The sequence below is a fragment of the Ambystoma mexicanum genome, chromosome 4p (genome assembly GCF_040938575.1).
Source record: "Ambystoma mexicanum isolate Mex_15411 chromosome 4p, UKY_AmexF1_1, whole genome shotgun sequence".
Lineage (NCBI taxonomy): Eukaryota > Metazoa > Chordata > Amphibia > Caudata > Ambystomatidae > Ambystoma > Ambystoma mexicanum.
The window spans coordinates 1083638138-1083661060 of NC_090927.1; the positions used below are offsets into that span (position 1 = coordinate 1083638138).

Genomic DNA, 22923 nt, shown 5'->3' on the forward strand with positions numbered 1-22923 from the left:
TTGACGGACCGTAGAGATCTCTTGCAAGCTCAACCTGATTAACCCCTACATCGCCCCCTTGATATAAACCTAAGAAGTGCTTTTCCAAACTGTGCACACTATATCCGTGCACGCATCATTGGTGGACAAAACGCTATGACCTCGTTAGACTGAGTGTTTTTGCTCTCGCTCTGTAAATCACAAAAAGGTAAAGATCTCCTATGCATGAAAGTCAAACATGCTTAAAGATGGCGTCCACTTTTCTTAAATGTGACAATAGCATTTAGATATTAACCAATTCTGTTTCTGTCAATCAAAGCTTGGTTTTCCTTCTCTTGCTTAATTGGTTGCCATGTGTCTTTGTGTGAGTTCTGCTTCTGCTGTCTCTTGTTTTTTTTGTGCTTTTTTTGACATTGTTTTCCACTGAGGATTGGCAGGCATACCACTTCACTCTCATTTCAAAGTCTCCTGTGCAGAGTAACCTTGTGTCAATGCCCTGTATGTCCCACTGTGCAACATCATTTGCACTGCCTCGTGTCTTTGCTTCAGCGGCAGAGTAATTAACTTCCCTTAACAAACAGGAGTATTCTTGTACTAGCCGCACATTCTATTTAATTTCCCTCTGACAGTAATGACTCGCTATTTCTGTGCTCTTGATGGTCGAGTTTGATTGCCCGTTGGGGTATCGAAGGTGTCAGTTTGTTACATTTGTTCTCTCTGCCATTGCGGTGGCCTTGGAGAGTGTTATTAACCAGCCCGACTTTGCCCTGCAGAAAGGAGACATTATCGATATCATTAGCAAGCCGCCTATGGGCACGTGGATGGGCCTGCTGAGCAACAAAGTTGGCACTTTCAAGTTCATCTATGTGGATGTCTTGACCGAGGTAGAAGAGAAGCCGAAACGGCCCACGAGGCGGAGGCGCAAAGGGAGACCACCAAAGCCTCACTCTGTCGAAGACCTTCTGGAGCGGATCAACTTGAAGGTATGTTTTTCTTATTTCCTAGCTCACCATGAGGCATCAGTGGGAATTGCATATTCTAGAGGGTTACTCATCAATGCTGCCTTTCACAAATCCCATGCAACACTGGGGGTTTCACCGAGCTCCTAGATTGGTCACACCGAGGAAGCACATGGTTGGCATAACTGTTTGCAGGCCTATATTGGCACCAATTGCAACATGCAACAGAATTATGATTGTTTCTCATCCTCTTGCAAGGCATAAATTAGTTTTCAAAAATTGATTAGCAGTGTTTGCTAATTACATTTTTCTTGATTAGCAGCAAACCCATTTGATTAGCAATGTTGTACTAATGTTTTTAATGCCACCAATAGATACTTGTACCCAAGATACAAAATGAGCAACAATACAGCAGTTGGGTATACCGCTTAAGTAAGACATTATTGAGATAAGTCAGGCCTTGCAAATTCTTTCTGTAAAATGGTGCATGTCACCACAAACCCACTTTAGTTTGGCACTCTGCTGCCACCCATGCTCAGTGAAACTTTTATTTGACATTTACTGCAAACAGTAAAGTTTAAATGAAAGTTTCCAACATCCCCTGCAAATGATATTGGCCCTTCCTAAAATCTACTAGACTATGCGAGTGGGTGAAAATATTTGCGAGCCCTGGATGAGTGTCTGTAAAAAGGTTAGCTGCATGAATGGACACGAATAAATAGATATAATAAAAAGGCTCTCAAAACAGTTTGGCCAGCTCTCTCTACTGCAGGTGGAAATATATAATACAATCATAATCATAGAGCAAAATGAGCTCTGGAGGCCAACTAAAGTGTACAGTTTTGCAGTAGGTCTGTTGATTTACAGACTGGATGAAACTATTGATTGCTACTTTAAGTAAATATCAAGTTAGCTTTGTCTATTCATTATGTAAAAGACTAAGCAGAGTGGATGGCATAGCAGGCAGAGAACTGGGAAAACTAGGCAGAATATTGTAGTTTATGGCCATCTCACTTTCAGGGTAGCGGGTATAAACCAACATGATAAAATCAAATGTCAAGGAGTATGGGATCAGCTCGTGGGTTGAGCACCAGTTGCAAGCTGTATGTAACCAGCAGGCCACAGGACTTTGTTTGCCATCAAAGCATTTGGCCACGTGGTCATCTACATTTTCCAGTGTTCACTCATCATATGATGCATCTTCCCCAACATAATGACATCTAGTTGACACTGAGATTTAGATACACTTCACTGTAACGCAGGGAGACAATGCAGTGTTTTACAGTAGCAATACTGTAATTATGCATTATGTAACATTACATTTTTAGAAACCGAATTGAAAGCCTTTTTAAAAAAAATAAACTTAACAGATATTAGTCTTTGGCGGACAGGATAAAGTTAGCTTAGTAACAGTATTATCCCGATAATTTCTGGTTTGCAATTATTTGAAAAAAAAATGTGTGTAGCACTCCCACACAGACCTTTTTGGCACATGAGTGAAGGGGTTGATTACTGCTGCATGCTCTCTCCATTAGCTCCTTTGAACTAGCAGTGAACAGAGAAAAGAGGACGCAGAGAACTCTGAAGGCAAGGCTGTGCTTTCATTGAACAGGGTAACTTAAATAGCTAACTTTGCTACACAAGTGCCAATTTAATTAGCAAACCTACAGAATTGCATAGCAAATTGCTCCGCGACACAGCTTATTTTATGCCTTGCTCTTGTGTAATTCCTACTAGCATGTAAAAATCCATCCAACTCTTTTACAATAGCTGCTGGCTAAGCTGCTCTCTTTTTCTTAGTACATATTCCAAGATAGTAAAAGTCTGTGATGTGGAAATTATGTCTTAACACTACTGCTGGTCATTTTACATTGCAACCTCAGTGGGACCCCAGTAATGCTGCATAATCAAAAATGCCAGATTATCGAATGCTGGTTACCAGGTGGCATAGAAGCGTAGAACGGAGCAGAAAGGCTGGATCATGAAACTTCCTGGGCTTCTGCTCTGCTTACCTGCACTCTGCCATCCAGAACCAGGGTTCTTCGGCCTTCAAAATGTGTTATGCGCCATTCCCCTAACCTGAACAATACTATTACTGGCAGTGTTAGGGTTAATGGGCGGCAGGGTTACAAAGCTTCTGCTCTATCGGCATTCACATCTAGGTCAGAACAAAAGAAAGGCATGTTGTGTAATAACTGTAGAAGCCGCTCTTTATTAAATCACTTGTTTCAGGGGTGAAAAGTTCTTTAAGAAATGATGTGGTGTTGCCTGTTCTGCAGATTTATTTGCCTGCTGGAACACAGCGAATGTCATCATGTCACAGCATACAATTAAAACTTAAAGAAACCAGTTGCTTGGAATGATAGTGGCCATGCTGGCTCACAGGAGACAGCAGGGAAAGAGCAGCTCTGTTAGTAAGTGGCTATAGGCAGTGACGGGCAATAGCAGTGTTTCTAATGCCATCCGTTGCTGGTAAATAATCCAAGGTATGTAAACCGGTATACTCCTGGGCCCTGTACAGCGTGCCTGTGGAGCGGAGAGGTGTAGGCATTCACCCAGACTGCTGTGCGAGGCATTGCTGTAGCTTCCGTCTCTTGGTTGAGGGCATAATTCCATCTCCCCAAGGGTTTTCCATTTACTGTGGAAGTGGATGGGCAGCGAATCTGGATGATAAGCTACACTGCCTGTGCCAGAGGCCCAACAAAAGTCCAGGTGATTATGTTCTTCTACACGTCGGAAGACAGGATGGCATTTATTGAGTTGAGGAGTAGAACATGCCACTTATGAGAAGGCGTGCCTGGATATGAGATTCTTGCTATCCTGGTGCAAAGTTGAATACGTTGAGATCAGGCTGACCTGCTATATTATTCAGAGAATCTCAGTGTGCCGTTCACCTTGTGCACAGCAGACTCACCCCAGAGTAAGCTGAAAGATGGAGGCATCTGCAAGGTCCATCTATTTGGTGGCTTTACTTTAGAAACTTCAAAGCACAGACATGGAGATCCAAACCAGATGAACGTAAATGGAACATTCATGAGCTCCTCTTATAGAGCAAAGATGGAGGTGCTCCTCCAAGCTCCCGCGTACTTGATTGCTTAATTCTTCTTTTATTCATGTAGTTACGTCATCGTAGAAGAAGTCAGACGGACAATTAACTGAACCACAAAGTCAAAGTAAAATCCTTCCTGTGTGTATTAATGAGGTCCCAGTGTAACCTTGATCAATGCTAGAACTGACCGCAGCCATGTGGGGATAGAATAGAGCTCCCCAAATTGTGTGAACTAAATCGGGGTAATAATTAGGAACCCATCTCAGCCCTCTTCTCTAAGCACGTGCAACTCGCACAAGACCAATATTGTTATTCCAACACTGATCCTCTGCCCACCACATTGATGGGGTCACTGAAATCCAAGGCAAATGAGAAGTCATTCCCACTGTGTACTGGCTTCTGCTGCCCATTACCCCCAGTAGCACCTCCTTCCTGTTTGCAATTCGTGCACACAGTAAATGGTTCCAAAGTATAATGTGACAAATATCTGGTTATAGAAGACCAGCTATGTCGGGGGTCTGCAATCTTCGGCTCGCCAGATGTTTTGGACTACAACACCCATCAGGCCTATCCAGCATATTCAATGGTGCTAGATCATGAGAGTCGAAGTCCAAAACATTAGAAAACGCACAGGTATAGAATTAGTGTGTATTTGTAACCTTTTTAGGGGGTCACCACCAGGTATTTAGCATTTAGTACAATGGCTAGGAGGTAACCACGCAATAGAATTAAGTGGCAAAGCTAGCAAGCTCCCATGAAAGGCAAAATGGAAGGTGAGTTGAGCTTTCACTGGTTTTGTAGTGGCACACAGCTTGTTCACATCACTTAAACACGTGTTACTCCCCTCCAGGAGCACATGCCTACTTTCCTGTTCAACGGCTATGAAGATCTTGACACCTTCAAGCTGCTTGAGGAGGAAGACCTGGATGAATTGAATATTCAGGACCCAAGGCACAGGGCCGTGCTCCTGACTGCAGTCGAGCTGTTACAGGAATACGATAGTAAGTCTTTGACGAAAATAATGATTGGTCAGGTAACAAACACATGTTGCTAGTTTGATTCTGTCTGTTCTTAATCTGATCTTATGTGTTAAATAAGGGTATGATTTTTTAAAAAAACTTTTTTTTAAAATATGACAATTTTCCAAATAGGCAGCTGCTTGGACTATAAATTACACATCAACTCAAACCTCTCCCACTAATTTCCTTTTGCATTTGGATACATAACTTAATTACTGTAATTTTATCTGTCAAAATTATCCAAATGGTCATTAGTGGCAGTTTTGAAAAGTTCATCTTGTATCCAAACTTTTGATTATCTTATGTCATCTGATATTTGCCCACCTTTTGTTGGCAGCAACAGTGAGTCACTTGCAGTAACACCGTTGCTATCTGCAGCAAAGAACCTGTCACTGTGTAAATCTGTCGTACCACATTGCGCATACAGCCTGTCACCATTGTGTCCAGGGTTTCAGAAAGACAGGCAGTGAAGTAATAATGAACAATCACTGATCAAGAAATTTAACAAGGGCATGGTGTTTATTGCGATATGGTTCTGCATTGAAGAATAGGATTTCCGACTTGTCCCCTATATTGGACTCTTTCACTATTGGCATTATTTGGGGTTTGTGTAGGGTTGCAATAGACAGCAGGACAGGCATTGACTTCCATTTTCTTGGATGAACCCATTTTCCAGCCTCTGTGTTATATGGGACCTTGCAGGGATACAGAGTATAGCTGCGGAGAGATCTCAAGTTGCCCATGGTCATGTCTGAGAAGACCACCGACTCCTGTTTTTTTTCCCCATTCGCATTCTGGGGCTTCTATTATTTTATTTGCCATTTGAAATTTGGTTAAATTAAAAGTATAAGATTTTAAAGCAAAAGTAGGACTGGATGGCCTTCTCACTAATGGCCTTGGGAAACCTAAGAACTTTGTATACTACATTAGAAATTGGGAGGACGGGGATATAAGATACCACTAAAAGCAGCAGAGCACCCAGAGTGTTTTAGAAGTATTCTACAAAATAAAACCTGCATTTAAAATGGAGTATTATATTTACAAAAAGTACTTCCCTTTGTAGAGATCTACCATGAAATTGAATCAATTCTTTGTTTTATGTCCTTTGTAGTGCTAAAAGAGCAGTAACTGAGAGACAGAGTAAAAAGTGATGAGTAATAGGATGAGAAAATATGAATGTAAGACTCGGCCCCTTAGTGGCTTGAGAAGTTAGAAAAGGGTGGAGTTTACAAATGTTATACAGTGAAACTGACGAATATGGGCAAGAGAAGCAAATGTGTGTGGGAGCGAAGTGGGGGGATGGGTAGGGCAAAATATGCAGAGGTAATGAATTGAGCTTAAGTGACTGGGAAAGCATACATTGGCCCTCATTACAACTCAGGCGTTAAGGGTTAACGCCACCATTAACCCTTAACGCCTGATTCTGATTTTAACGCCTGCTTTTAGCAGCCGTTAAAATCCATGGCGCTAATCCGCCATGATGCTAATTACGCCACCGTAATTTACGGTGGCGTAATTAGCGCCTTCCCCACTCCCATTATGCCCTATGGGGCAAAAATGGGAATGGGGAAGGGAAAATGGGAAATGGGGATTTACTGCCCCACTCACCTTGGAATGGGGCGGTAAATCCGCCATCCACCATGGTGTAAAAGTAGTTTACACCATGGTGGTAAAGTTGGTGTACTTAGCACCAAGGTTGTAATGAATGACCTCCATTGTTTAACCGTAGGACAAGTCAGATTGTAGCATGAACATGCAGTAAAAACGAAGGCAGAGAGCAGAACGCCTGGGATTCGTTTACTTAAAGGTGACAACTGAAACCATTGGAAGAGAGGTTATAAGAGAGGAATCGTATAACAGGAAAATAGAACAGGGTTGTGACAAAGTAACATGTTTGGGGCTGAGTGATGGGGCTTGTGCAACTTTTGGGGGTGTGGTTAATGTTAATGTTAAAGGTCATTTGTACCGCGCACTATCACCACCGGAGTGGTCCCCTGGCGCTCTGGCGGCTCTGAAAGAGGGGGGGCGGTGGTGGGTTAGTGGGTGGAGGCTGGAAAAGTGCAAGATTGCAGTGATGTGCTGTTGGCAGCCTCAGCCCGGTGATTCCGTCGGCTGGGCCTGGGGTGTATGCGGCCGGTAGTCGTCGTGTGCTGATGTGCGAGTCTATGTGTTTTTTTGTTTTGTTGTTGCAGTGTAGTGAAGTTCGTGCGGTTTGCTGCGCTAGAGGTTTGTGGTTGTTTGGTTTGGAGTTTGAGAGGTGTATGCAGAGAAGGAAATTGTTAATGGTATTCGTTAGTCATCTCTATCCTGGACTGAAACCGGTTGGGCTCGTGTAATCTTACCCGACGGGATGCTTGTACACCCTGAGCCTCAGGAGGTACGTGCCCGATTTTCCATTCGAGGCCGTTTGAGGATCTAGCTGTCCCCTCCGCCCGCTCCCTTAATAACCTTGCATGCTCACCCCCCCTCCACATGACTAGCGCCGCTGCTATTGTCCATACACCCGGTTGTGTGGTGATTGGTGGTATCTTGTCTGTTCCACAGCCTCGTGGGACCTAGTTGTGGCTGTGAGGGCGGTGGGGGATGGTAAGGCTTGGCTGGAGTAGTTGTATCCGTTTCTCTGGGACTCGCGGGTGGACCCCTGTGTCCAGCGTCAGCCCTGCTGGTGCCCAGGGTACTTCTGTCGGTTCTAGCGGTTTGCCACTGTCCTTTTTTGATGATTCGTTTGTCTTATTGTTGTTTCGGTTTTAGTCTCCGGTGTTGAAGAGGTAGGTTTTTAGTAATTTTCTGAATTTAAGGTGGTCTTTGGTGTTCCTTATCAATTTTGGGATGTTCCAGGTTTTCGCGGCTAAGTGGTAGAAAGCGGTGCCTCCGAGTTTCTTCTTGATGTAAGGTTTTTGTTCCAGTCGGATTTTGTTGGTTGACCTGAGTGGTCTCGTTGGCTTGTAGATTGTTATTTTTTTTGTAGGAATTCGGCTCCTTGTCCGCTGATTGCCCTGTGCGTTATGCACATTGTTTTGAAGATGATACGCTGTTTTACTGGGAGCCAGTGTAGTGTTTTTAGGGCCGGGGTGATGTGGTCTCTTCTGGATAGTTTGAGGAGTAGTCTGGCTGCAGTGTTTTGGATCCGTTGTAGCTTCTTCAGTGTGGTGCCACTAACCGTGGTGTGATGTAAGGTCTAGGGGTAGAAAAGTGTGCCCTCCGGTCTCCCCAGCTCATCATCAGCCTAGGAAGAAATATCTCCCAACAAAACCGAAAGAATACACAAAAAAATTCAGAAAAGAGTTCCCCAAAAGAAGAAAAGACAGAGAGCAAGACCTAGCTCTCCATGCAGCAAGGATCAAGGGACTAGCATTTTCCGGGAGGGGGAAAGGGAGCAACTTCCAAGTCACCCCTGAGGCAACTTGGAAGAATGACACATCCTCTCATGTGCTAGTAGCGAGCCGCAAGGGGATAGGTTTGTCCGGCTGCTTCCCAGTGTACCTCACCGATGGTGGAAGAAGTGGGATCCTGAAGGCTCGCCTCCCCTAGCAAGGCATGATATTACATCCACAAGGATGTTAAAGACTTCTCATGTGAAGGCATCCAGAAACATATCACCAGGGACAAGAAAACCCTCCCTTATCAGGAATTTAATAACTTTCCACCCCTCTCATGCATCCTTAGGTGTGAATATAATTACTCCCTGACAGCCCACTGATCACGAGAGTTTTTCTGAATAGAACTTCTTTACAAGTCCCTCTTAGAAAGGCCCCCCACTGCTTGCACATGCAAGCCCACGGTAAGAATGACACCGCATTTCTTAATATCCGCTTGATTTATGGGGAACAGAATGTTTCCAAACTCACTGACCAAAGAAGTGTCACAACTGTGATGGAAGACAGTGCAGTTGGAGGCGAAGGGTCACTGTCTGGCAGCCATGGAACGCTCTGAGTGGACGAATGCATGCAAGGAGAATCTCAAGATGTTTGCATCATCACAAGCCACATATAAAGATGTGCAATTGTTTGGAAAGATTTTCTTTTTACAACTTTCCCTCCATAGGTTTCCGTGGAACCCCATTCTTATTGCTTTGTTTTTCACTTTCCCTGCCTTTTGCCCATTTGTTATGGGGGAACTGACTAGTCCTTCAGACTATCAGTACTGGAAAACTTTGTTTGCCTTTTGAAGTCTTGTATTTTTAAGATTGTACACAGCACCTTACAGTGCAATCGGGATGCTTTTGTATCACCGTAACCTTTTACTCATGGGATTTTTGGTTACTTTTATATGTGCCTAAAAGACAAGCTGGTGGCAGCAGTTACATTGGAGTCCCGGGAGGATAGCTCAGCGGCAGCGTGCGCGTCTTGGAAGCAAGACGGCACGAAGCAGCAACAGGTTCGATCCCCGGGTCCGCGCTTAGAAACCTCCGGGTGTTTAAGCGCGTTATAAATACGTAACTAAGACAAAAAAAACACAATTACGCAACTAAGAAAAACAATTCCTGTAACAGCGCCTCGATGCCTGCGGGCTGTGTGAGCGCTTTATAAATGTAAATAAATAAATTGTCACTCTTAATGCATTATTTTAGTGTGCACATTCACGGTTTCTGCATATGGCTACTAAATGTGGCTACTGCCATATAATGGCAGTGCCATGAGATACTTGCTTGTTCTTTGGCCATATTGTAGTTTGACATTCATCCTGTCTTCCCAGGTCAGCAAAACCCTTATAAGATCATGCACTTGCCCGGTAAAGATGTGTGGGGCATGTGTGTTGGGGCGTGTGTGTGTAGGTGTGTGTAGGTGTGTGTGTGTGTGTGTGTGTGTGTGTGTGTGTGTGTGTAGGTGTGTGCAAGGGGGCTTGGACTGTCTAGTCTCAGTCCACATCACTGGTGCCAGAACGGTTGCTACTGGGGCAGATGTGAAACCAGTAGTTGTCTGTGATTGGACATCTACTGGCTGTTTGAATGGTGCAGATCCTTACCATTGGTGGGGTTGGTCTTGCTTTCAGCCATGAATCTTAATAAGAGGACGAATCCTGCAGCCAAGAATCCTTCAAAGAAAAGCAGCCCATTGATGACCCAAGGACAACTCCTGCAGTGATCTAGCATCCTCTCCAGTGACAGGCCCGGCAAAGCACTGCTCATCTGCCTGATCTCTGAAGACCCTCTGCAGTGCTTCTGCCCATGGACTAGTGGGAGAAACTGGTCTTGACACCTTCTCGAGGATCTAGCTCTTCTGAGCCTTTGGAAATGTCCTGGACTGACCAGCTCTCTCCACCCCGTTAGACTCGTCGCCATTCTGCATTCTGGCCAGTAACTTTGGTGTCGGCCAGGTTGTGCCACAAGTCACCCTCTCCCCGAATTACAGATTCCAATCGTCAAGGGAACTTTTCTTGGAGCAGCTTCTGTTACCACAACTGGAAAGACGCCTGTTGTCGCTGGCAAATGATGATCGTTGCTGGAACTCGCCTTCCTCCATTCCTTGAAGTGTCCTTTGTCTCACATGTGTCTTTTGCTTACCTTTGGTCGTAGAACCTGGGTCGAGTATCCTGCCTCTGGATTAGTGTTGGGTCTGAAAGAAAGGTGATAACTGACCTGTCTTCTGGTAAATTGTTGCTGAACTTTTGAATAGTTTGAAACTTATCACTGCTGCAAGCCCATTGCATCCCTTTAGAGAACTCATTCCTGTGAGAAACCTCTAGTGGAACCTGTGACCTTTGGGTGCTAGGCCCATACGCATTCGGCCTGGACTTCAAAAGCAAGGGATATTGCACTTGTGACTGGTTTCCATCATTTTACAGCATCTGCATTACTTACCTGTTTTCACTGGTTAATTTCTTGATGTTTTGTAAGCCAACCCGCTGGTGATTGTATATATTTGTTTTATTTGGTGTTGTGTTACAATACTACTTGCTAGTCACATTTTATTCTTCAGATTCTAGAAATCATCTTAACTGCAATGAACAGGTGAGATGAATCACGCAATTATCTAATGCGGAAGAGGGAGTACATGTGTTGGCGACGGTGCTGCATTTTTACTCTGAGGCGACCTACAAGAGGGCATAGTATAGAGAGAATGAGGCCTATTGAGGCCCCACAGTGAAAACGGAAGAAAGCCTAAAGCCAAGGGCCTTCCTTGAAACCTCCAAGGAGAGAGCTCACTGGAAGGAGAGTAAGTTATTTTGTCTGTCTGGAAAAGGGCCCCTGAATGAGTGGGCAAAGGCGGGAAGGAAATGCACATTGCTGCTACAGAGAAATCTCGGGAATCCAAATTTTGGGAGAGATCCAATGGGAATGCTGAGGAAAACCCAAAATCCGGTAGAGCCCTAAGTGAGTGCTATGCTTGGGTTGGGAGCAGCGCTGCACTACTTTGTTCCTTACGTTTTACTATTCCTAAACTTTTATTTTAAAAAGAGACCATTCTGGAATGGTTAAAAAAAAAAGAAAAGTGTAGAATGAAGTTGAAACTTGCACTTTCAGTGCACTGTACTGGACATTCCCTTAAATAGCAGGCGCATGTTTTTGTGTGGGGTTGTATTGTGCGTGGGTGAGGATGTGGCCATGGGGTTTGTGGGGAGCAGCGGCAGACCAGTAGTGAACGTAGTTCCACTATTTCTTTGCGTGCACCCCAGATTGGGAGGAGTCCTGAATCAGTGAAAGTCGAGTCTGAAACTGTGGTCTGAAATCTGAAGTATGAGATGTTTTACAAGGAACCAACAAATTCAGCCAGCAGTGTGGTAGGAAACACCAGTGACACGCTGGAAGAACCAAATGCGGAGTTGCTGTCTGAGAAGACCAAGACAAACCCCAGAAGCCTGAAGGCTCTGAGATGTCTTCAGATGCGTTGTGAAAGCAGGAAGGACGAACAAGGGACGAACAAGAGACAATACTGTGTGCAGCCCTGGAAGACCCTATTGTGTTAGACTAAGGCGGGACATTCAAGAGTAGCATTTGTCAACTCATTTGTTGCCCCCCGCTCATGGCAAAATTGTGTTATTGCTTAGGCTAGCAGGCAGACTAAGGACTTAGTAAGTATAGGGTTTGAACTTTCCATTGGCCCCATGCTTTTAATCCTTCATTACAGCGTAGGGAGGCCGAGGAGGGACAAGGAATAATTAAACCAAGTTAAACCTCATAATTTGGACTTGCGCCACAGGAAGTGGCAACCACTGGGAAAATAGTCACTTTATGTTGGCCCTTTTATGGCACTGTTTTTTATAGATATCCTAGTTTAGTTGAAGAGACTCTGATTCCGTGTAGGAGTTTGGGCCAAACCCTACCCTGAAAGGCCTATCAATAAAACACATTTGTTTGAACCACCTCCTAATTGTTGTCATGTGACTGATTGTGCAGTCTTTACCACACCCCCTCTTCCTTAATTAGGTTTCTAAAAAGCTGTGGTCTCCATGATAAGAAAGAACTTCTATTCCTTTTTGGGAAGGACCCAGAACCAGTGTTTTTTTTTTTAACCCCTTCACCCCCAACCATTCATCTGTGCCCCATCACTTATTAGCCATGCTAACAAATCTGTGAGATAATCTGCTTCCTGCACAAAACCTCATTGTTCATCAAGGTCAGCAGGAGTTACAGCAGTCATTGCCAGAAGAAATGCCTGCAACACCACAGGCTTGTATTGAACATAGTTTGTAAAGTTTTGCTTGGCATCACCCTGTGCCCAAAAACAACTTGAAACAGCAGCCGGTGGCACACAGTTTGCAAACAATGAACATTAAACAATTAATTTGGTTCTAGGTCTAATTGTCACCACTTTGGTGCCACTCACAGATGAGGCCGCTTTCTGTTTCCCGCTCCTGTGACTCAGCCTGTCTTTCACCCCTTTCACATTTCCTTTGGTTCCTACCTCTCTCCTTTTATTTGGGGGTCAACACCTGATCCCCCCCCCCCACCGTGCACCTACCCAGGAACTAACTGATCAGGCATGCCTGCCACTTACTCTGGCAGCACCGGGTTGACATATTCTAATTGTAGCCCCACCGGTGTCGCCACTCACGCCGACCATTAAACAGATAACAAATAAGTCCAAGTCGGTCTAGTCAAAATAAAAAGGCCAATGTTAAAAAAAAAAAACATTGCCTTGCCCTCCTTCTCAATTGACAAATGTGTAAAGGGGATATCAAAAGGAAAAAATACTGTCTTCAAAGAAATGTCAGAATGGCTTTGCTAACAACTCCCTTCCCCCACGTTTAGAAAGCACAGGGTCTTGGGAGTTTCTTAAAAGGATGGGTGTCTGGCATAGTTCTATCAGTCTGGCACACTTTGGCTTACTGGTACAATTCAACAGTTCAGGCTTGGGCTTCAAGCTTTTGACAGTTCCATACATTCTTTAGGCTTCGTCCGCATTGCCATAAATACACAGTTCAACTTTTCACTTTTACTTTACAACAATTCAACACAGGCTTACCTCCACCGAGCTCGAGCCTTTTTTCTTTTCTCATTTCTCTTTCACCAGAGTTCAAGGCAGGCTTCCCTCTGCCGGGCTTGAGCCTGTCTTTCCACTCTGTGGGGTTCTCTTCCCCACGTTTTATTTCATCCAACTTTTAACTGTCAAAGACTTTCAAAACTGCAAGGATTTTACGTATACCTCTGCATCACCACCTCGACCTCTCTTTAACCAATTTGACAAGCTTCATGAATTTGCAACACCAATTCTTCTTGGTACTTGTACCTTCGAATTATTATTTCTTTACTTTTCCCTCTTGGTGCCTTTAAATGTCCATATCTTCGATTTTCACTTTATCAACTCTCATTCGGGATTGCGGTTACTTTCTTGCCCTCGTTTCCCGCCTCATCACAAGTTCAAACATTACAGCGACTTTCGAATATGCAATTCCACCTCGCAGGACCACTCTTACTTTGTATACTTTTGTTACACCTTAGCAATTGTCTTTTTCATTACGTGTTTTCTCATCACACGCGCAACCGTCATCTCTTGTTACAGTCACTTTTGCTTTTAACACAAACCAGGCCTTTGTTGCCATCGATAACTCACTGGTCGTGTTAATTGTCTTTCTTTCTTCAACGCCTTTCATGTAGCAGTCAAGGCTGTTACCAATACCTCCTCTGCTCCACCCCAACTCTGCCGTTCACCCGGGAGGGTAGCGGGCCGCCTTGAAGTACTTGGAAGGTATATTCTTTCTCCTCACTCTGTTTCAGTCTGGGAACGCTTACGGCTTCCCAAAGGTATGGAATTCTCGCCTTGCTCTATCATTCTCCGCAACGGCCGATCAGCCCCTTGGCCTTCCAAGTTCGATAGCCTGGTTCGAATCAGCCCCGGAAGAGCTGCTCCTTCTCGTACCCAGCCTCGCACTGTTTGCCTGTGCATGCCACCTTTTATACTGACAGGGAGTGTTAACAAGTGGCAGCTGTGTGTAGTCAGGATTATGTGCCTGACTCTGGTTGGTCTCCTTAAAGGGACAGAGTCCTTGCAAGTCAGTAGAGGTAATCTTCCTGGCCTCATTCCTCATTTTCCTCAGCTCAATAGTGTTGTCAGTGTGAAGTGGGGAGGAATTATGGGTGCTGTAGTTTCCCATAAAATGGGTAGGGATGGGGGTTAGATGGGTTGTGGGAAAAGAAAGATACCATGTGTCACTATCGGGTGCTTCTCCCCCACTCCCCGAGAACCCCCTACCCAGGTTATCCTCCTTCGCTTGTCCACCCCCAGGGTCAAGAGCCAAAAGCGAGGCCCTGTCTCTGGCCATCTGAGTACGGGATCTCCGGGGACGAGGTTGTTGAGCACCCTCTGGATTTTCACACTGGCCGTGACAAGACTCAGAACCTGGCAGCACCCCATGGTTAATGAGTGCAGGAAGGAATAATCTCATACCCTGGATAACGAGCAAGAATGATCAGAGAACCATGAACCCAATCATTGGAGGGATAAATGGTCAGGCTGCTTTAAGCGGAAGGAAGCGGCTTCTGATACAGCACATGGTGAAAGATCAGGAGGAACCTGCTAGAAAGATTAACGTTTGGAAATAAACTGTGAAAAACAAATGTAAGAACATTTTTAAAACTAAATATTCATGGAGATGAGGGCACGTTGGTGCAGGAAGAAGCGGGACGGTGGGGGGGAAGGCTGCACGTGGTGGGAGGTGCACTTCAGTGTTTCTTTAAAATGAAAAAAGGCTAGTGAGATGCATGATTTCAGGAAAGGAGGCTGACGGGTCAAGCATGGGAAACAGGGGAAAGTGGGTGATGGTCCCTGTTCCACTGGTAGAAAGATTCCATGACTGCAGGGTGAGGAACGAGGACTAGTGGGCAGGAGGTAGAAATGGATATGATCACTGCAGAGAGAAGACTTCAGACCCAACAAAAATTAAATGCACCAAGAAAAGATTTTCAAGCAAAAAATGCTTGGATTGCCGACCTGTAATCACAAATGCACGATTCGAATGTTGACCCTGAATTGCAAATTAGAGATTCTAAAGTGCTTACAACCTGGAGGGAAGGAAAGGCGGCAATTGCAAGCCACAGGAAGGGGAAGCCCTCATGATGCATTTCTCTCAGTGACCATCTTTCACCAGCCAGGAATGTTCCCCCAGCACTGAACAGTTGGCTTGGTAATAGACAATGCAGTTGTTTATTGCGGCACGATTACAGAGCATTGCTTTACAGACACTGAGTTTGAGGCCGCCTGCCCTCTGGCTATGACCGACTAATCTAACGGCTTGTGCATAATGGCCATCAGTGTGCCGTGGACTGCCCTAGCACAAAGAAGGGTTTCATAAAAATTCTATATTTGACTCCCATGCTTGATGGAGCACAGTTTATATGGCTGATGGGCTGCTTCCACCTGGAAGTCACTATGCAGTCTTTCCCCACCAGGCTTGCAGCTGGACTTGTTTTTATGTTTCTGCCAGGAAATGCACTAGGTCTTCGTTTATGGGCCTCAATGTGTCCCTGGAGTCGGTATTGCTCTCCCGTTTTCTTACTTGCTCCCTCTTTCTTGCTCTCTATCTTGCTTTCATCATCTCTCGCAAACTCTTACTGTGTTTCTGTCTTTGCCCTCTCACACACAGTTACACTTTCTCTGAAATGTGCTACTCTCACTGTTATGCTCTTTTTCACACTCGCCCTCCTCTCCTTCTTACTCCCTTCCTTTCTCACCCTCACTCCCCTGTGTTTTTGCTAGCAATTGTATTGTGCATGTGAATGCATGTTAAGTGTTTTTGGAGTGTGTGTATGTATGTATGGATGTGTGTGATATAAACTGACTTATGCCCTGAGTACAAGGATGAGTAGAGGCTAAGTCACCTACTAGCCTCTCTCATTTTCAAAAATAGGCCAAACACTATCATAAAGGTAAAACGGGCACGGGTTAAGAGATAAACCTTCTTTACTTTTTGCTGTAACTTGGGCCAAAGAATGCTATGCTCTCAAGAGGGGTGTGAATGCGAAATAGTAGCAACCAAAATAACAAAGTATAACAGTCCAAAATAAAGCAATGTCCTATCAGTTTTCAATAAAAAATATATATGCTTTAATTAAACCTACAATATGCAATAACTAAATGGATAACACTACAATAACCCACCCCTGTAAAAAAGAACACAGAATATGCAAGATGGTAAGATGCAGCACCCTAGGTTTTGAGACCGGGGATAAACGGCAATAAAAAACACAATGTTAAAAAAGGATATATTCTTGAGTTGCCAAAAAGGGTTTCAGGTGACCTAGCCATTCTCTAGGGCCCAAAATGAACAGGGGTCAGTTATCTGTCAATAATAACTCTGCAGTATGTTTGCGGTTTGACACAGCGACCCAGGCTTCTCTGTGCTGTTAGGTGGTTCGAAAGGCAGCAGTCGCAGTGGTCCAGCAGCAAGCAGATGTTGAGGCGAGGTCAAGCAGAAGGATGCTGGGGTGTGAAGAGTTACTCAAGCGATGGGGATCATGGCGGTCACCAGGTTAGGTTCGGCAGTCGAGGTTTGACGGCGTTGGAGCTGGTGAGGGGATGTTCAGGCGGGTCGGTTTGATGCACGGGCTCGGCGGATGCGGTTCAGAGAGAACAAGGTTGGTTCGATTGTTGACTGAAGTGGTGATGGGTTCAAACAGCGGTTAGAGAGATGCAATTACAACAATGCTTTTTTGTTCAAGCCAAGGCAACAATGCGCTTCAGCTGGCATGGTGTGGTGGCAAACTGGTTCGAACAGGTGAACCGTGATTCAAAAGTTGGTCACTACCAAAGGCTGCTCCTGTGGGTCTTGTTGGTTCGAAACAAGTTGAACACACTTGAATCAGAAAGCCTCCTTTAAGGGACCAATCCCTGTCCTTGGAACAAGTTGAATTTGCTTTTTGGCATCATACCCAAAGTGATTTGTGCTGCAGGAAGTGGAGGGGACAGGAAGGAGCGCTAGAGGCAGAGAGAAACAAGATGATGGAACCTTCCTCCAGCTGTAAGGAGCTCCCTGTGTTTACACTAACCCCATCCCCTTCCATTCTCAATAGAATGAAAGGCCCCTTTGGTATTCATCACTCTGGTGTGAGGCTTCTGCTTTTGTGAATGGATGTGTCCCTTGATTTCTGTTGCCAGGACAGCCTCCTGTGGAGTGTCCGTCTCTCTGCAGAGGGTGTTACCTGCCCTTGCAAAGTAACAGAGGCAACCCCAGGGCTGTATTGCTGCTGTCTTCACGGAATACACATAACCCTTCCACAGCTGGACAGGACACACAGGCCTGACACATGTGGTATATCACATTTATTGGGTATTTATAATAGGCCTATACAGCAAATGGTGTGTCAAGATGTAACAATACAAGGAGGGGTGGGTGTACAGGGATGAAAAAAGATGGTCCTACAAGGCCTTGTCATTCGGATTGTACAAGTGCAGTAATTAGAAGTACAGGGGAGTGGGGGCGGGGGGAGTGCTGGTCAGAGCAGCATGCACTGTTGCTGAGGAGGGAAAGGAAGTGCAGGTCTGAGTGGCAAACATGCAATTGTGGGGGGGGAGTGAAAGGGGGTTGAAGGCCCGTGGGCTAGGCAAGTGCTAAGTGGAGGCCAGGGGTACAAGTGCCAGGGGAATGCAGAGTGTGCAGGGGAAAGAAGGTTCATGTGCCAGGACTGGGCTCGATGGGCACAATAGGGGTGCAGGCCCATCCAGGAAAGCGCAGGGGGGTGGGAATCCCAGAAGGGCAAGTGTTGGTTGTGAGGGACGGTGGGGGTCAGAGGAGACCAAGTGCTGGGGTTGACTGGTCAAGGAGGGCCTGGTGCCCTGTAAGAATCAGAAGGAACCAGTTAGTGAGTCAAAATGAGGCAGTGGGGGACATTAGCGAGGGAGAGGGAAGGAGGAAGAGAAAAGGAGGGTCTTGAGAAGCTTTTGGAACATAAGGAGATACGGCTCCAGTCTGAGAGGGGCAGGGAGGCCATTCCAGAGGGAGGCACCTGCGGAAGAGAGATATATCCCCCACTCTCTGCTTGGAAAAGCGTCTGATATGTAGTGAGTTCGAGCTAAAAGATCAAAAGGCTCTAGAAGGGCGGTATTTAGGAAGAGAGATTTGGATGTATCGGGGTCCCACTCCCCAGAAAGCCTTGTGGATGGTGCAGCTGGTCTTGAACTTGATATTTGCAGCAACGGGGAGTAAGTGGAGAGATTTTAGGGTTGGGAGAGTTGCGGCTCCTGGGCTTGAGGCCAAGGATACGTCTCAAAGTCCTATTCTGGATTAGTTGAAGGGGGCAAGTGGAGGATTTAGGAAGATTGAGTAAGAGGCTCTTGCAGTAGTCCAGCCTAGAGAGGACCAGAGCTCTGGTGGAATGAGTTTCACAGGTGAGGAAAAGGAAAATGCCTCTGAGGAGGTGCAGCTGGAAGTGGGCCTTCTTGAAATGTCTGTGATGTGAGGAGAGAAGGAAAGCAAGGGGTCAAAGATAACATCAAGGTTTTTTTGCCTTACAAGAGGTTGAGGCGAATGTGTCCATCGAGGGTAGCCAGTGGGTCGGAGGGAAGGAGGGACCTGGGGTCCCAAAGAGAAGGATCTCAATCTTACATGCATTAAGGCTGAGATTGTTAGCAGCACACCATGTCTGATTAGCAGTCAGTCGGGAATAGGAGAGGAAGAAGATGAGGCAGTGGAGGGAAGCTTGAAGGAGAGCTGCATGTTGTCTGCATAACACTGGAAGTGAAGAGAGAAGGCAGAGATTAAATGGGCTAGAGGGGCAAGGTAGATGTTGAAGAGCCATGGCGAGAGGATAGAGCCCTGAATAATGCTGCAGCTGGAGAGTGAGATGGAGGAGAAAAAAGGGCCCAGTTGACCCTGGGATGGTCGGTCAGAGTGGAAGGAGGTCGACCAGTCCAGTACCAGGTCCGTGATGCCAAGGGTATCGCGGAACTGGTTTTATAAGGGTGGCATGATGTATCAAAGGTGGAGGAAAGGTCAAGCACGTCGAGAACGGAAGGAGAGTTGGAATCAAGATTAGAGAGCAAGTCTTCACGGGTGTTCTGGAATGTAGTTTCCATGCCCCCGGCTGCTCTGAAACCAGACTGGGGATCATGGAGACAACCAACAGGTTCAGTGTGGTAAATAAGATGGAAGATGACCAGCTTCTCCTAGAGTTTTACCAGGAATAAACTAAGGGAAATAGGGCGCTAGTTAGCAGGGCAGGAGGGGTCGGCAGAACGTTTTTTGAGGAGAGAGTGCAGAAGGGAGAGCTTGAGGAGTGGCGGAAGGAGCCAGTGGCAAAGGAGTGATTGCAGAAATCAGCCAAGGCTGGAGCAAGGAAGGCAATGCAGCCTTAATAGTTCTGGAGGACCACGGGACAACCTGTTTGGAAGTGACTTTCATAGAGAGGACTTTTCTAGAGACTTCATCCAGTGATATTGGCAGGAAAGAGAAGAGTAGCAGGGAAGGGGAGAGTGGGGCCAAGGGAGGCCCGAGAGCGGGTGAGGGAGAAGGTAGGGGTGGAGAGGAGAGTGAGCACAAGATGTCCTGAGTTTTGGTTATGAGGTGAGAGGCCAGAGCAGTGCAGAGGGTCAGGGATGGCAGAGGAGAAGTGAAGACTGGTGAGTTCCTTGCAGATTTTGTACAATTCAGCAGTGTTGTTAGTGGCCCCAGAGATGCAGGCTTGGATATAGGCCCTCTTCAAGTGGATGGAGAGTCTGTTTTGCCTTTTGAGCAGGCAGCAAGCCAGTCTGTCAGAGGATGTGCCCGAAGCCTGCCACTTCTGCTCAGAAGCTCTGCACTTGTGTTTCAGAGGTGCTAGGTCGGAATCATACCAGGAGTTGCGCTTGGAGGCAGGCTTCAAGCGGATCTGCATGACAGGGGCAAGGGTGTCCATAATGTTGGAGATGGAGAGGTCGAAGGTTAGCAAGGGCTGTGTCCGTGTGAGAGTCAGTGCCCGGAAGTGGGAGGGGGGAAGGAAAGTGCCCACAAATTCAGCAACTGACACTCGCTTCATCGGTCGAATGACGGAAATGGAGACTGGCAGTGTGGGCAGAGGCTTAACCGGGGAACCCAAGAGATCCAAGCGAGAGGACAGGAGAGCATGATCAGATCAGATCAGGACTGTGGGATGTCTTAACCCACTTTTGCTCTGCCATGCGGCAGCACTGTGTTCTGATGGTGCCAGATACATCAAAATGGCCACACGCAAAACCCTTGTGTGCACCAAAACCTTTGAAAATCGCATTTTGCAAAGCACAAAAAGATGGCTGCCTAATCTGCTATGCATGTTGTCAGCGGTGGAACCGAGATCACACTCCTGAAATATGTCACTGGGCTCCACAACATGTGAAGATGGAGTACAGAAGGAAAATCAGTGCTTTGCTGAAGGGAACCCCAAAATCTTGCTTTAAATCACTTTTTCTTTGTTGCTGAAACTGTAGAATGCCGGTACAAACACCCTCAAACATCCAGAATTCTTGCTGGGTGCTACAATTCACTTGGTGCAAGAAACCATTGTGAGACTTACAATGTCCTGAAAAGATGAAGGCATCAAGCGATTTCCACAGCAAAAGTGGCTCTGTGAATCTGTCAAAATCTGGGCGCAGTACCCTCAGCCGCCTGAATGACAGCTGTCAGGGACCTGCAGGATTAAACTTTAAACATGTATAAACTAAAATCAAATGTTTGCAAGCTAAGAGGCCTGTTATTGAGAGTAACCCATCTTGTAATTGTTTTGATTCCATGGTTTAAAATCTTGAAGTATTTAGCTTTGATTTGATCCCACAAGTTTGTTGTATGCTAGGGAAAATTCAGCAGAATTAACATTTAAATTTAAGCCTGGCTAAAGCAACCAAACTGGAATTACAGCTTTCCTCACTGAGGCAAGGCCTCCCCCTCCAGCTCCCTCCACCAGGAAATCACACCTAAATGATAATTATATGGAGGGGGAGAACCTGGTCTGCAATGGGGAAGGAAACAATGAACAGCTGCAAAGCAGGAAAGGCTAGGTGTGAAGACCGTCGTAAAACGGCCTCTGCCAAGAGAACAGGGACGAGACTTCTCCTGAACTGAAGGGAGACAGAAGGAGGTGGAGACAAACAACCATCTGTGGCTAAACATTCACAAAGAACATTTTGTTTAAATGCATATAACTTGCCACTTAAAATTGTCAAAAACACAAAAAGAACAGAATTTTAAATCTAATTTTTGGCTTCACATTTCAAGAGGCGGCAAGATCGTGTGACATATTTTGGAAGGAAACGTCAGAAAATGTGATTTTACACCAAATTTATTTCTGCTAGAAGTATGAAACTGTATACCCTTCTGCCCATGGTATACGCGTACACTTGTAGAAATTTGCTGATAAATGGGACATTGTGTTCCCGATGAAAAGGGCGAAAATCTGGGAGAAGCAGACCTAAGATCCCACAGCTACGGGGTTTGGAGGAGTAGCTGCTGTACAAAATATGTAATCTGTTTATATGGTTGTTATAGAGGTTGCACATGTGGAAATATGTATTGTGTTTAAAAGTAGATTTTGTTTTCAAGAGGCTAGGGGTGGACTCTAAGCCTCATAAACACACACCATAAAGGTGACACCCCGTTTTCTCCTCCTATCAAGGCAGAGAGGAGATTCTGACCAATCCCTGTCAAAGGGGCGAGTTTAGGCTAAACCAGCACAAACACACCCTTTAGCATAGCATAAATAGAGACAGCAGAGGGCACAAAAAAGACAGACAGATTCACCCACTATCCGAATGCTGGCGGAGCACCCTGCTGCAGAACTTTCCATCTTCCTTGCTCCAGACTCCAGACTCCAGAAACTTGGCAAAACAGAACCCATTGCATAGCTGAACCACTTTCAGCTAGGCCTCATTTTCCAGAACCAACCCCACAAACCTAAGGGGAACTAAAATACAGCCGGGATGCGCTGTACTGCTTGCCTGCTAAAATAATTATCATCAGAACCAAAAAGGGCAGATCCAATCCAGCCCTGTGCCGTGCAGTGTCCAGAGCGCCTTGACGCTGCCCAAATCCAATGTGCCCAGCAGAATCCCTGACCAGAATCCCTGACCAGAATCCTGACGGTTCCATTTGAAACATATCTAGTGAGTATCTATAGATAGAACCATGTCACTAGCCTATGTACCTTGCTTAGTTAATCCCCATCTTAAACCCATCCTATCTTGTCTTCAGAACCTGTTATTGGTGAATTGTCTGAACTCTCTATCCAATCCCTCCTATCTTCCTCTTGTGCTAGTTTTGTTAAAACTATCTCTGTGCTGATCTTTTCTAATCTGAAGAAGGCGGGACCACTGCAGGCAGTCGCCCTGATTAAGTGGCTATGTTCCTGTGTGGTATTCCTTGTCTTCATAGTTATCCTCTAGTGTAAGAAATCATTTTTGTCACTTTAAAAGCGCAATCCTGTTCCCCATTCTTGCGCCTATCTTGATAAAACGACCTCCACTAAAACGTCCACAACTTCCTCAGTTTTTGTGCTAGAAACAAAATTCCAACTTCTGCTTGTAGCTAACATCCACCG

General features: G+C 45.6%; 1 protein-coding gene across 5 annotated transcripts in view; it reads left to right on the forward strand.

Moving 5' to 3' along the window:
* Window positions 1–22923, forward strand: part of SASH1 (SAM and SH3 domain containing 1) — a 673306-nt gene that overhangs the window by 598459 nt on the left and 51924 nt on the right. For all 5 annotated transcript variants that reach the window (XM_069606667.1, XM_069606665.1, XM_069606666.1 and 2 more), the window contains 2 exons: window positions 753–962; window positions 4838–4988. In XM_069606667.1, the coding sequence (XP_069462768.1) occupies window positions 753–962; window positions 4838–4988 (361 nt within the window). The remainder of the gene's footprint in view (window positions 1–752; window positions 963–4837; window positions 4989–22923) is intronic.